A 15995-nucleotide genomic window follows, 5' to 3' on the forward strand; every position below is an offset into this window, starting at 1 on the left:
CAATTTGCCATTTATTCCTTTTACTAACAAGCAGCAGCAATATATCTCTCATGTTCTGTGATGCTCCTGTTTTGAAGAGTGCACAAGTTGTTGGTGGGCAGAGGGCCATAATATTAAGTCCCATGTAAATCTGCCTCCAGCTGCTTGTTCAGTGGAAATTTCAAGGCCACTGACTTGTTACTGATATTTCGACTTCCACATTTAAATATAGAAGAGTAAAGTCAAAATAAAACATTTCAACTTAATCAAAACGAAATGGCTAGGTAAGTTTCCTGTCAGAAAAAAAGTACTGAGGAAATTGATAACATTCCAATGAAAAAGGTATTTTGTACTGGCACCAACACTACTTGATTGAACCAAAATAATAAAGGTTTAATTGCACTAACTGTGGCAGAATGGTGACTGTCTTGTTTGTGGCTCTGGCAGCTCCACAGAAGTCCCATCTGCTATTACTAGCTATGACTACAGGACAAAATAATTTTGCTTACATGGAGCTGCCTGAGAATAACTTGAATCTTTGAGAAACTTCCTATCTGCTCAACAGCAACTCAGGCTTTTTTTACTTTTTTTTTTCCCTCGGGGACTGTAATTAAGCTTTCAGTTTAAAATATAAAACAGAAACCAGAGTCCTTTTTTTGGTCATTACTGTTGTTCTCCCACACCCCCCAGGGGAGGACAGAACCCTCATATGTACTGAAATTTCACCATTAATTAAATTAAGTCAAATATTAGCTTCCAAAGCAACAATGAGACTTTGCCAGTTATAAGAAACTGGTTAGAAGTGCTGTTTCAATGAGATGAAGTTAAACAATTTCCATTTAATTTACAATAAATGTCATTTTTTTCACTAAAACCAAAATCTACTGTAATTAGTAAAAGGCAATTGAACCATGTCTCACCTTGCATACTCTAGCTATTCTTGGAATCATAAGTTTTCCAACAAACTCATATTCCACAGACACTTCAGTGAAAAAAAAGTATATCTTGTCATCTTCTCCATCTGTGCTGTTTTGATCTGCTCTTACAACATCAGCAAAAACAAAATTTGGCTCTACAAATATGAAGAGAAGAATTTTACATTATAAACAACTCTTTTAACTTCATTCTCTTGAAGACTCTCTACAAATTTTCTTCTCCCAGACCTTACGCTGTGTTTAAATGTTCTTCAGTTACTGATCTGCCTACACTGTTGTTAAGCCCATGATTAGCATTTCTAAAAAAGTACAATAGTGGAGGAAAAAAATCAGTTATTTAACATACCATACCTTAAAGATCTCTAATACCTCTTAGTCTGTTGTATCTCATTAGTCCTCATTGTTCACCTATATGCAAACATGGTTTTCTGATAGATCTGGATATCTGTCCTCCATTGCCCATCTCTCCACCCTGATGCAAACTTAAGACAAGGCATATGGTATATTTCTGTTCATTCACATTCAAGGATAGAATTAGCTACAACTTACAAGCAATAATTTGCCAGGGTTGGTCAGCTACCAGCACCTACAAATCTAGCAGCTGGCTGGACACATATGAAGACACAGTCCCACAGAAAAATTGTAACAAATCCAAAAATACTATCCACGCTCCCAAGCCCTATTGGTTTTCAACATGCATACTCTCATTGTTATCATCCAGCCATGAAATTAGATTTAAGATTTAGGTCAATTCTATCGTGTAAAACAACTTTATTTCAACTACTTGTACACAATATCAGCCACTTAGTATTTCTGCTGCTAACTGAAATACCAAAAACAACAATAATAACAGGATGCACTACAAACTCAACATTCTCTCCTTTTTGGACACTGTATTGTTTTTGCTGTTGTTGTTGTTGTTTTGATTTTTTTTGGTAATATGCTGACTTCATGATTTTAGTCTTTTTTGGGCCCAAAGTCACAAAATTCTGAGAGTGTGCAAAACTTGGCCAATTCTGAAAGTCAAGAACTGAGATTATCAGGAACCAAGAACATACTGGCTTTAAAATATATATGTTGAGGACAAGGAATATTTTTCTTACTGCATCACATGTATGTTGTATCATAGCAAGGATGAACAAATGGATATAAAATAAAACACAGCATTTGTCATTCAAAGTCTGTGCATCTCTAAGCTGTTTTCATTGTTAGTGATGATAAAAGTTCGGAAATTTTAAAGAGAAAAAAATTCTGCTAAGAGCACACACCAATATAACAAAAGTCACTCTCTTTGAGACAGTGAACAACAGCTCCTTACCTCAGAAAGGAAGCTCAAACTCTTTGTCTGAATTTGTGACACCGAAGAAGGAAAAAAAATTTGATCTGTGTGCTCTCACACCCACTTACCATTAAGCCAAGGTATTGCATATTCTGTTCTCAGAGGACTCTGATGAGAGTTCCTTGAAATAATAGGTTCACTTCCCAAGAAATTGTAAGAAGTCCCAGAATAAAGCTCCTCATCTTTAAAACAAAAACAAATATTTTAAACTTTCTTATGCACTGTAGACCAAAAAACACGCATAAATATTTCAAGAGACTATGTTAGCTTAAACTTCTCACAAGAAAAGATAAACAAGAATTTCCTCTCAGTTGCCCCAGATGTGTCTTCTATGTCTGTATTTCTACAGACCATTCTCAGAGCTAACACTTTTACACTTCATTTATTATTTCTCTAACACAAGTACCTGGCAAAAGTCAGCACTGTTGGTACTGTAACATGGTACTTTAACACATATCAAAATGTATCTAAGAAATGCCACAGAAGTTTTGGAACTAATTTTTTTTCTCTCTTTATGTGCCACCGTGATTCAAATAAAATAAACAACATAGTGATTGAGCTCTTTTTCATTTCATGTTTCATGTTACTCTGAACTTCCTTTTTATGATCTTGTGACACCACGATACAGCTATCAACTCTGGTTTTACCCATCAACATTTAGTCATCTAACTATGTGGTAATGTAGTTGCAATATATACCTCACTTCCCTGTTCTGTTTCACCATGCATCTTAAGGAAAGCTAAAAATTCTACTTGTTATTTAAATGGCTGTAATTGGCCCTATAGAGGCAGTCAAAGCACAGTAAATATCTAGAAACTATCTTAATAGTGAAAAATCAGAGAACAGTAGTGAAGAAGGTATGCAAAGACTGAACTTACCAACCATAACAGATGTGTAACTTTGAGCAGGATCAAATGGGCATCTGCCTTTACCATCTTCATTCTTACCTTCAAGCTCAAACAAAATTAAATTCTGCAAAAAATTAAGTTGAAAACCACAAGCCAACCATTTGTACTCTTTCTTTCAACCAACTCATGCAAAGGTAAGTAAAAACCAACCAATAATAGACCAGTAACTTTCAGTGAAATGCCTATTTTCCCAAGATTGTAAAAAGTTTTCAGAAAATATGATCAAGTATAACAAAGAGAAAGAGGAAACTGAGGGAAGTAGTATTAAAGAATAATAAGAAATAAATAAATAAAAATAACAAGACGCTAAATCCAAGCATAGAGTGAGAAAGATAGGAAAGAGAGATCTGCCAAAAAAACACAAAATATGAAAGGTGGAGAAATTAGGTGATGAAAGCCAAGAACTTGCAATAATTGAATTAGCTTGCACAAAAATTGTCAGTTTTACAAATTAAGAAGGTTTTCTGACGTGAGCTTAGCAATTTTTGTGACTGTTAAATTTGTCCAGGGCTAATGGCAGACAAACTTACAGGCAGGGGAGACAAAATGAACAAAGTTGAACATAATTACAATGTCTCTGAATTTCAGAATCATTAAGAGACACCGTGAAAAGAACAGAAGAGTAAGCAATGAAAAAAGGAACGTTTGATTTTATGCTAAGACTTCATTCTAAAGCATTCAGAATTATGAAGCTATGGCATTGCCAGAAGCAGAGACAAGACAAGTAGAGACAAGACAAGTAGAGACAGGGATACTAGAAATTTCAGGAAGATTCAGTACAGGATGGAAGTCACAAAGAATGTCATTTCAGTTTCAGAGAGCACTTTTATGCTAATGTAAAATACACAAAGAACTACAAAAAGCAGTGAAAGAGTAAATATAACTAAGCTGAATCGATAAGTCAGTATTCAGTGAAAAGGGAACAGTACGGTTTATTTCTATACACTAATAATCACTGTGAGAGAGTATCATGAATATTTCATAAGCTATGACAAGCACAGAAATTGCAACACTACTTGGGAAAAGAAAGATTAACTCATTGTTTAGATGAGCTGCTTTTTTGTTGAAGTTTTTCTGGGTCACAAAATCTACATATTCTTACCAGGTAATCGCAAGTTGGCTGAAATGCATTAGTACCACACACGTAAAGAAAGGTGTCATTTAGCTGTTGCAGGACACGCACATAGTTACGGCACTCAGTCTGTAATAAAAGGATGAGAAAGGGATAGGTCTGATAAACCACAGCTCCACATTACAACATAAAATAAATGAATTTGTGCTGTCAATTCTTCTGTTGCTGCTGTTCATGCAACATCATGACAATAAGGAGTTTGAACAAAACTTTGAAAAAAGGATGCCATAAGGTAAGCATGTTCAACCTGTGGTCTGCATGCAGCCCAGCACAGCTTGCTCTGCAGACCGCACCCTGCTGCCACGCCTTCATGGCATCAGCTCTGCCCCACCAACTGGTCCAGCACAGGACACTTGCAGGGCACAGTGTAGCACTGAGAAATAATATACACCATGCTTAACTTGCAAAGAAATTGTGACAGTTTTTGAATATTACATTTTGAAAAGACATTATATCACAGAATCATCAAGGTTGAAAAAGACCTTCAAGATCATCCAGTCCAACCATCCACCTGTCACCAACAGTTCTCACTAAACCATGTCCCTCAGCACAGAATCCAAACGTTCCTGGAACACCTCCAGGGTCGGTGACTCCACCACCTTCCTGGGCAGCCCATTCCAGTGCCTTACCACTCTTTCAGAAAAGCAGTATTTCCTAATGCCCAGCCTAAATCTCCCCTGGCGCGGTTTGAAGCCATTCCCTCTAGTCCTATCACCAGTTACACGAGAGAAGAGGCCACCCCCCAACTCACTACAACCTCCCTTCAGGAAGTTATAGAGAGCAATGAGGTCTCGCCTGAGCATCTTCTTCTCCAGCCTTAACAATCCCAGCTCCTTCAGCCGTTCCTCATAAGCCCTGCACTCCAGACCCGACACCAGCTTTGTTGCCCTTCTCTGAACCCACTCCAGGGCCTCAATGTCTTTCTTGCACTGAGGGGTCCAAAACTGGACACAGTACTCGAGGTGCGGCCTCACCAGAGCTGAGTACAGGGGACAATCACTGCCCTGTTCCTGCTGGCAATGCTGTTTCTGATGCAAGCCAGGATGCCACTGGCCTTCTTAACCACCTGGGCACACTGCTGGCTCATGTTCAGCCGAGCATCAATCAATACTCCCAGGTCCATTTCCTCTACACTGTCTTCCAGTCACTCTGACCCAAGCCTGTAGCATTGCCTGGGGTTGTTGTGGCCAAAGTGCAGGACCCGGCATTTGGCCTTGTTGCACCTCATCCCATTGGCTTCAGCCCAGCTCTCCAGCCTGTACAGATCCCTCTGTAGGGCCTCGCTACCCCCAGGCAGATCGACACTTCCAGCCAACTTGGTGTCATCTGCAAACCTACTGAGGGTGCATTCAATGCCCGCATCCAGGTCGTCAATAAAGATATTGAAGAGGATAGGAACATGCAGAATACAGAAACAGTGCCAAATTCGATGCATATCAAAGAAGGCATCACCAAGACAAAACAGTGGAACTGAAAGAAAGTCTGTCACCTCAACCAAGTATTTTTTTAGAAAGTTAAAACTAAAACCAACTCTGCTATAAAAGCTACATAAGCAGTAGCAGAATCTGACTGCAAAAAAAATCAGAACCATTTCCTGATGGTGACTTTGTTAAGCAATGCATGGAAAGCATGGCAGATATAATGTGTCCTCATAAGAAAATGGATTTTAGAAAAATCAGTTTGCCTCACCAGACTGTAGCCAGGTGAAGAAACAGGAAAATACACTGGAAGAAATTTAGAGTAAAGTTGCTATTTCAAACTTGGCAACAGATGTAAGTACTGATGCTTCAGATATGGCTCACCTTACTATATATATCAATATATATATATATCGATAACAAATATTAATGTCACTGAAAAAATGGCTTCTTTGGTGATATTAAAAGACACAGCTAAATCTCTTGACTTGTTTGAAGCAGTACAAAATATTAAAGCAATTTACTTAACTGAACGCATCTGATGTAGTTACTGATGGTATTCCAGGAATAATTGGTGAAAAAAGAGGGACTTATAAAATTAATGGAAGACGATGCAATTACCACTGACAACTCACATTTGATGAAACATCAGTGCATTGCACATCAAGAAAATTTATGTGAAAAACTTTAAAAATTGATAATATCTTGCAAATCATCATCAAAGATGTGAATTTCGTGACATCCATGGGACTGAAACACCACTGATTCCAGGAGATCCTTAAAAGTTTGGATGCTGATTATGGACACCTTAATTTACTTTTGTGAAGGAAGGTGGCTAAGTCAGGGTAAGATGCTAAAAATACCTCGTGATTTGCAAAATAAAATCAAGTCCCTTATGGAATCAAAATTAAATTTGTGCCATAATACTACGATGAAAAATGGCTCATAGGTATAGCATTTCTGGTAGATTTGTTCACTCATTTAACTGAGTTAAACATGTGTGTTCAAGGTGGAAAATCGAGTTATCTGTGCTATATTTCAGACAGTAACAGTGTTTGAAATGAAACTTAAATTATGGCAAGCTCTAGTTACGGCAAATAATTTCATGCATTTTGATACACTGGCCACGCAGTCCTGTGATCAGTAAAAAATAGGCAGCCATGCCTTTTTTGTTTTAATTTCATCATATACGTTATATGCAGCCCATGACAATTCCCGTTTGCTCTCTGAGGCCCAGACAAGCCAAAAGATTGGATACCCATGCTGTAAGGATTCAAAACAACAAAACAAACACAGTAAACATGCACTCAGTGGAGGAAAAAGCAGTGTCATCAACATTGCTTAATCCTCTCTGCTACAAAGACTGATACCAACATTGTACTACAGTTCCATAAACTATTTAAACAAGCATAACCATTGTCCTTACTCTTCACTCTTATGAGACAAACCAGGTATTTCTCTGACTGTGTGGTGGATCAGGTATGGAAGAAAACTGGAGACAAACAGAACAAAACCAGTTTTCTGCCAGATTAGTTCCTTGAACAGGTATGTAAGTGGGTTTTTTCTGCTAGCACTGCATAGCGTAGTCATGATAGGTGGGGGAGAAGGCTGCCCATTTTAGTATAAGGAATAGCAGTTATTGTTTAATACTTTCAACACTTGAAACAACTGCACTTCACAAAACATTACGGCTATAGCATAATCAGAGCTAGTAGTAAATCCTGAGTACAATGGAGAAAAAGCATTGCTGGCAATAAGTCTAATACAGTAAATTGCTAATCTAGGGGCAGAAAAAAAATAGGAAGAACAGTCTGGAGTTCTGAGAGAGTTAAGAGCAAAGTGCTTACATACAGATTCTAACATCCTTTCCAATCACCATCAATAATCTCTGAAAAGGATTGGTGCATACCTAGACATGTCTGCAAAAGCATATGCAAGTGCATGAAAGATGAGTCACATCACATACATCCATCATGACTGCATGTAATTATTTCTAGCAACCTCAGTCAAACCTGGAGAATAAAGTAATCAGAATGCATCAAGAAGGGCCAAAGAGGAAGAGAAACCGGTCCTCAACTGCCCATCAGACCTCATATTAGGCAGGTGAATTGCCTTGATGACTCTCAGTTCAAGCAATTGCAGAGTTGAGTAAAGGCAGGGTAACCCACTTCACCCTAGATGAGTCCCTAGATGCACTTGGGATTTTATAATCAGTGTGCAACAAAGAAATTGGAGATGTGAGATGTAGAACACACTAATTGGGTAGTAGTAATAATTCTTGCACATGCAGCCTTCTGAACCCTACTCTTCAAAAACTATGGGGAAAGTCTGACCATCAATCTTGCAAAGTAAACCCCAGTCTGACATATTACTAAGCCAGTGTCACAACACAAGGAGAAAGGCACAACCACCTAAGGCAGATCATCATAAATAAACTACCTCTACAGAAAGGCAGTGTTAACAAGCTAGCACGTGCCAGCAGTCCTGGAGGGGTGTGTGGCTGCCAGAAACGCTGAGGGAGTCCGGAGACTGAGCTGTCTGCACTGCCAAGCACATAAGAGATTGGGCTGCTCAGGCGCTGGGGAGCTGTCTGAGCAGTTAGACCAGCAAGGAGCACACCTGCTCAGCATCATAAAGATGTATGCAGTTGGTGAAAAATGCGCTACTGGAAAAACACTGGCCCAGAAAATAAACCTTACGTCCTAGAGCAAAGCAGATAAAATTATCAGTCATTCTGGAAAACCAAATGCTAGTGAAGAATCACTGTATTAATAAAACATAACAGCTAGTATCTATTAGCTCAGTGAAAGCAATATTGGTTTATTAATATAAAGGAAAAAATGATAATACTAGGCACGCGAGAATGTGCTCAGTTTCAACAAGATTCAAAAGGAGGAAATAATGAACTAAGAATTATAAACAAATGAACTGCAGTTTCCAAAGCTCAAGTTTATTAAATAATTTAGGTGAAGATTTTAATTTCAAACACTTAAAACCTTTCTTCTTTATCATCACTTCTCCTTAAAGAAAATGTCTTTCTCCAGATTCAATAGAAAAAAAATACCTGTTCTGATTTGCCCTTGACTGCACATTTGGTCCTTTTATCTTCAGTGACTTTCCACTGCAACTAAGCAAAAAACAAGCAAAAAAAGTTGTATTCAGAACACTTTAAGGTAAATGCAGTATTTTCACACCTTGCACAATGCACAAAACAAGCAATTTTAATATCAGTGGCTGCAGCATTTATAAATCATTTTGTAAGTAGCTTTCAAAGGTTCAAAGCCATTATTTTCAGTAGAGGTGACACTTTCAAATGAGTGAGTCACCAGAGAGTGCAGAATCACTGCTAGCATCTTTTGCATTCATTATGATCCTTCTCCTCCAATTATTCTCTATTAAAATATTCATTAGAGAAATGCAAGTGTAATTGCTTTAGTTATTTCTTATTTAATATGCACTAGGAAAAAAACACTTAACAAAACTTATTGGACCAAGTTATACTTTATGTTAAAGAATAACTTTGACTGTTACATCCACTCAAAGCAGTAATGGAAAACCAAGCTTTATATACATGTAAAATTTCCTATCACCATCCCTAAACATTTTGTTCAGATTAAAAATCAAAGATTATCTTTCAAAATATTCTGGTTGGGATTCCATGCTCTAAGCACCAGTCTGAGCTGTGGATGAGTAAGTAAAGAGCTTGAGAAGAACTTGGGGAAACATGATCACATTAGCAGACTTCTGCATTGGTCAATCCACTCAAGAGTCAGTACATGCAAAGTACTTCTGTAGGTAAACTAATTCCAAATGAGCTGGATCATATCTTTTTATACCATCACATAAATGTGCAGACACAACTCAAAACATTGAACAGAAGCAGAAACTTAAGAGGCAAGATCCTCATCTCAAGCACGGTGCTATTGATAACAGGAAATGAAGTGAAACTTGGAAGTACGGTTTTTATATGCATGATAATGTATTTAAATGCATACTCACCTCATGCTGTTTTTCAGCAATATTCATTGCGTTTAATGCAAAGATGACTTCTCTAGCTCCTACGTATAGAACACCTCTGTCCTCACCTAACAGCAAGGTTGAATAGTTTGACACTCCAGGTTCATGAAAATGTGTTAGTTGGACCTCTGTTGAAATGCAAGGAAGATAGCAGACACGGAGAAACATGATCACTTAGGGTCAAGTTCATGGGTCATTATTCTAAACTATTCTAACAGCCTTTAAGTAACTTTGAAAGCAATAAAGCTTACTTTGGAGAACACAGTAACAGTTGATATATATCCTTGGAAGCTTGGTTCAGCACAAATGGTAGCTACCGTTGAAATCAATGGTCCCTACTTTCTAGTTCAATTTCAAATGCCTACGAATTTCCTCCTGCAATGATCCCTGTAACTCATGTCTTCCTTCATTTTCTGCAGTCATTAATTCTTTGTTTTCCTAACATCCATTTCACACCTCTCCTGCCAGTTCTTTCCTCACCTTCTCCCTTCCACATACCTACCTACTGTGGAAAATTAAATAATTCACCACGTGAATTTACCCTCCCCACACAAATCTAACCAACAATCCTGCACCAATAAAGATGACATTTCAAGATGTTACCCCAGCAGAAAGAAGATACAGTCTAAAAAGAAACTAAGTACACAGTGTAAACAAGCTGATTTTCGAATGGAAAAAGGAATGGAGACTGGAAGTAATTGCATACAAGATTAATGAATGAGGGAGAATCAAAATAAAAAGGAAGAAAACAAAAAAAAGAGGGAGACAAGAGGGAAAGAGGCACGCAAACTGGAACAGAATGGCGTGGAGAAAGGTGACAGAATTATTAATAAACAAGAAAAAATTATTCTGCATATGGAACTGTTACGGAAAAATTACTAAAATTTGGATGATAGACTTTGTAAAAGAGACTACTAGAAGTCTAATTTAGTTTCATTTTTAAGAGACAGAAAACATACAACTACTCCCAGTTCTAACACAAAAAATTGCACCTTTTCATCTGTAGAACTTGGGAAACACTTATTTTAAATTAGATTCACAAGCATGCATTTTAAAATGTTTCATTTTGCAGGAAAATATTTTTTAAATGGATGAGTTGGTTCACACAGTTCTAGATGTTAATTCCTCCAATGAACTAAAATTCCACTTCTATTCAAAGCTTCTCATACTTAAATGCAATAATATCAATAAACAAGAAAAACAGGAAAAGTATATCCTACAGCCATCTCATAAATCAGCTATCTACATTCTTAACCTCCATACGTCCTTCCCTGTGGTGTGACTCTTCAGCATTTAACATTTTTACTTAAGGCTGCTTTCTCACAGTACCCACATATTTGTTTGGTTACAGCATTCCAGGGTTGTTAATCGTAAGCAATAGTAAAAGCACAAGTAAAAAAATCTTTTAAATGCCAAAATATCCTGATACTTGAAAGTGCAGGAAAAAGAGGAAAGTTCAACAACAGCAAGCAACTACTTTACAGCCTGTACTCTACAGCTCTCTTCAGACTCAGGCGGAACAATTACATCAAAAGCCTACAGGAATATCTGATCCTTCATCGCTTCATCTGCCACCTCCTGCTAACTGTATTGGGAGGTTACAACTACTCGCCGCAACTTCCAAGTACAGCAAAAGAAGGTTCTGAGAAAAAGGCTACAAAGGTTCTACTCATCACAGAACACTGCCAGAAGAGGACCAAATGTTTAATTATATTCAGGCCTAAAGTCAAAATAACTTATTGAAAACAAAATAGCTGTTGAGTTTTCTTCTTGGAGCGAGATTCAGCTGCAAGATCCTCCAACTGAGAAATTTGAATCTGAAAATCCCCTTTTAAAAAGTGACATTTTCATAACTGTTCTGAGGATATGCAATCAGTCAACTCAGAGCCCAAGTGACTTTTGAATTTTCTGGTCCAAAGCACTACAGACAGGCTGAGCAGGACTACAAACTGACCAAAATTCCTGTAGGCAGGCTGGAAGAACATACACATGTTGCAATGCCCCACATTACACTAATGAAGTTTCTCTTCTTACCTCTGTGTTCCCAAGTGATTCTTGGTACAGGACCAAATGCCACTGCCAATTCCAGCAAAACAACCCAAGCTGAATAAAAAGCAAGCAGAGCCATCTTCAGTTCCCTTGCTCCTTGAGATTCCCTGGATAACTGCAGCAGATAGCGTTTCTTTAGCAAAAGAAATGCAAATTCCAGGTAGTATCAGAAACCAGGTATTTCAGATTTTGAGAGCAGTGTAAAAGGATTGTTCCAGCCTGTCTTGTAAGTATTTACTTTCAGCAGATCACTTCTTCAAGGGGACACACAGTTTCCAGGATGCTAAATACAGACTACCCACACTCTCCACAGGCTGCAGAGCTGCTGAGAAGCGCTACCGAACGCATTCTTCAGTTTCATTGAAGAAATAAATGATGCTGTGGAGAGAGGAGGGGAGCAAGAAGTAGAACAGAAAACAAACAGGATTGACAAAAATAGCATAATGCATGCACTTATCTTGCAGTACTTCTACAACTGCCTACACTGCTTAATTTGGATTAAGAGTGCATCTATTGGTGAAAATAAAACACCCCACACATTACATGACAAAAAGGTAGTCAACGTAAGCAGTCGCTTCAATCTAGAGTCTGTGGTATGAATATTTTGAGCTGTCACTTATGTTTGATCCTCAAAATTTGACTTCAATGTACATATTTTCTTACTTTAAATATTGAGTAAAAGAAAAATCACATTCTATGATAAATACACAAATAAAGACAAAAAGAAACCAGTAGGACTAATTTCAGAAAGCAAACAACATAAGAAGTGCAGCTTAATGCTAAACGCTATTTATATAAACCTGCCTCATCTCCCATTATTGGGATCTTATGAGCAGAAATGACATTTTTAGCAGTGTCTTTTTATGCACTCAGGAATGGAGTAGAAAGGAATTTAGCTAACAAAAAGCTAAAAAAATAACAAACAACAAACAAACAAACAAAAAGCAGACAAAAATAAAGGAACAAAATGCTTAAATATTCAAAGTGTTCAGTAGTCACAGGGAAGTCAGTCTGTCTCCAAGCAGTTGTTCTCAGGCCCAGAAGAGCTCTGTCCTCAGTGATCATTCAATTTCCAAAGACATCTTCACACAAGCCTTCAATTCTCCACTTTTCTGTGATCACTCCTTGGTAAAGGGTCTTGCAAGTATTTACCTTCAGTAGACTGGTGAGAGGGGGATGCATTTATCACCCACTAAATTAATGTGTTTTGGTAACTGTTTGGAGTTCTCCACGGGGCTGTACACTTTGGGGGTAGGAGTGCACAAAATGCAAGCTGCACTTTGCAGCAGGGTACTGAGCATTTCAAAACCCTAAGTGCCGTTTAAACAGGGCAGCACCCGAAGATGCCAGATATAAAAACTATGAAAAGCTGCAGTGAGAATATCTCTAGGGAGAGAGGGTGGTCTCTAGTGCCAACCTCCCTCCACAAGATTAACGTCCCACGTTTAAACAAGCATAGGCTAAGAACCTCTGGAAACTGCAGAAAGGATTCACTGTGAACTAGAAATAAGATGATGGAGTAGAAGACATCAGAAGCTTTTACATCTGTTTTACTGAATGATTACAGATAAAGTTAAAAAATAACTTTGTTCTTCCCACAAATCTTTTGCCTAACCAGAAAAAAAATTAAAAATACAACTTGCTCAAGCAAAGCATTGTATTTTATTATTATCATTATTTAATTCTCAGTTTGGGTCAGATTTAACTATGGTAATGGAAAATATAAAAAAATCATTTCTCGAGTCACTGTAATTTCAATTAATCTTACTAGGCTTTTTTGTATTGTACCTTTCCTGTTTACAAACAGTCAAGCAACTTTGTGCTTGGCTATCCAAAACATTAAGAGCACACATGCATCAGAATTACAGAAATACCATGCACATTGTGATGCAGACAGTCTTACAGGTAAGTATTTAAAGAAGAAACAGTAATTAAACGATTACTTTCAAGGCAGCCTACTAATCTTATTTTAATGGAAAGGTCAGGGGAAAAACAGCAGTTAGAAGAAACAATTCCACACCATTATTTCAATACTATACTTTCTTTTCAAGCCACAATGAAAAGTCTCAAAGCAATAATTATTTCCCTTATACATTTTTTTCCCCCCAAACGGTTGGAACAAAATAGTTCAGCACCAATCCCAATAACAAATGTCAAGTAATGTTTCCAGAGCAGTCTTCTGAATTCCTGTAAATTTTTGGGGCTTAGGAAATCTTCATTATAAACAATCCTGAGTCTTCGCAAAGCCACCGTTATACTTCTAGCCTAGGTCACCTACCTACAGAAAAGCAAAATGGCAATAAAACACATAATATTACCTTCTGAAGAAGACAAAATACCTGGCTGAGTTAGTGCTTACCCTGCTGTGAGCCAGGGAATTCCTCAAAGCAGAAATATGTCCTTTCATGTATAAGTTTGCAAGACAGAGCCTTTTCATATTATTAAGTTTGACTGAGAGGAAATTATTTGTTGACCTTAGGTAAAGTTTTGCATATTAAAAAAGGGGTGTGACAGACCACAGTGAACCCTCAGTGCCGAATCACGCAAGATGTTCTTACTCTTGTTAGTTTAAATAATGACTAAAATGCACTCAGGACCCCGTCCTTTAATTTAGCTTTCTATTTAATTACTCCTCCTCTTATCCTTCTTCCCTGCGCTGAAAATTAAAATAACTCCTTAATTCACATCTACTAGGAAGTCACTCACGATCTATTAGAAACTGTTTTTATGTAACATAGGGGTAGAAGGAGCAAAAAAAAGACCATACAATGGCCTGATTTCCAAAGTAGCACACCTCCATCGTGTTCACTTTCTCTCATTAGACTTGAGTGCTTTGTATTTTTGGAAAGTTTGCCTCATAATGCTTTAGGCTTTGTAACAAAATGTGAGCTGCAAATCTTGAAAACAAGAACAGTTATAAATGCAAAATTTATAATGCAAAAATAAACTTGAAAAGCTTACTTAAATAATTAAACTAATTAAAGTGACTGCAAGTCTACTTTTCAGTTTTCAGTAAAGTTGCTGAAAATTTTCTGAGATAAATTTAAATGACTTAATTTCACTTAAACATTGTGCTTGTTTTTAAATCAACTTCTGATTAAGTGGAGTAAAATAATATGTACACCACATGCATGAGTTTTCCATATTTGTACTGGTGACTGAAAACAAGGCAACTGCAGTAAAAGAAACAATTAACAGAGCTCCTCTCAGTTTGGCAGAGCACAACTACAAACAGAGAGCCGTGAACCTTCCTGTTAACACACATAATTAGTGCAAAGGCAGAGAAAAGGAAAGAGATAAGCTCCTGCTCTCCCAAAGGATAAAAAAATTTAAGAGTAAAGGACCTGCTAGCAGGGAACAAACAATGTGAAATACTAACATAAATTAGGAAACCAGAGAGTTGCTATTTTGACTGTTTCTGAGTCAGAAAAACGTCTGCCTCACCTCAGTGGGCATCAAATGAATACTTGATAGATTTATTGGAAATAAAGTGTTCTGGTCCACCTTCTGGAAAAAAAAAAAACAAAACACAAAAAACACATCACAGAACAGGTTCTGCAATGGGAGAATTTGAGAAACCATTATCAGGACGAAGACTGCTGTCTTTTCCATCCCCCACAGAGAACACAAAAGCCAAGTACACCACAGAGTTGCATGTGGAAAATATTGTCATCTGTTACAGATGCTAATTTCAGTAACTCTTATCACTATTGCATCAGTTGACTAACAAAGTAATAAAATGCAGTACCAAACAATAAGAAGTCAGTGCATTCTCCCTGAACAACATTGCAAAGCCTCACTCAAGTATGCAACCAGTACCTGGGATACCTGCACAACTCACATGAATTTTGGAATTTCCAAGACAGGAAATGCGCAATTTGGTAACCCTGATTTTGAATTTTTTTTTTCTTTTTCTTTTAATAAGTACTTAGTTACATTGTGCAATGCCTAAATTCTGCTCAGTATTACTCAAAGTGCTGAGATGGACCTTTTATTTTCTTGACAATGCCACAGACTGTATGGCAATGGGCAGAGACACTTAACAACACCAGCAAGACAGTTGGGAGCTCATGATAGTTAGCCACACCATACCTACCCTGCCTGCAAAATGGGCACAGGCACACTGGTCTCATCCTGGCAGTCTACTCACAGCTGTGCACACACACCAAGTGCCCACAGCATTTTACCCTAACTTTGTACAGCCCTGCACTCTCACTC

General features: G+C 37.6%; 1 protein-coding gene and 1 long non-coding RNA gene across 8 annotated transcripts in view; both read right to left on the reverse strand.

Moving 5' to 3' along the window:
* LOC128089633 (uncharacterized) overlaps nt 1-15995 on the reverse strand; it is a 271376-nt gene that overhangs the window by 153360 nt on the left and 102021 nt on the right. The window lies entirely within an intron of this gene.
* Nucleotides 1-15995, reverse strand: part of SEMA4D (semaphorin 4D) — a 98360-nt gene that overhangs the window by 23130 nt on the left and 59235 nt on the right. For 5 of the 7 annotated variants that reach the window (XM_052701160.1, XM_052701159.1, XM_052701154.1 and 2 more), the window contains 7 exons: nt 11763-12155; nt 9711-9856; nt 8776-8838; nt 4264-4362; nt 3132-3225; nt 2322-2435; nt 900-1051 (listed from right to left, as the gene is read on the reverse strand). In XM_052701160.1, the coding sequence (XP_052557120.1) occupies nt 900-1051; nt 2322-2435; nt 3132-3225; nt 4264-4362; nt 8776-8838; nt 9711-9856; nt 11763-11856 (762 nt within the window). In that variant the 5' untranslated portion in view covers nt 11857-12155. Of the gene's footprint in view, nt 1-899; nt 1052-2321; nt 2436-3131; nt 3226-4263; nt 4363-8775; nt 8839-9710; nt 9857-11762; nt 12156-14136; nt 14725-15221; nt 15285-15995 lie in introns of those variants that run through there. The other 2 variants (XM_052701157.1, XM_052701158.1) reach the window with 2 other exon arrangements.

The sequence above is a fragment of the Tympanuchus pallidicinctus genome, unplaced genomic scaffold (assembly GCF_026119805.1).
Source record: "Tympanuchus pallidicinctus isolate F22 unplaced genomic scaffold, pur_lepc_1.0 scaffold4, whole genome shotgun sequence".
NCBI classification, from domain to species: domain Eukaryota; kingdom Metazoa; phylum Chordata; class Aves; order Galliformes; family Phasianidae; genus Tympanuchus; species Tympanuchus pallidicinctus.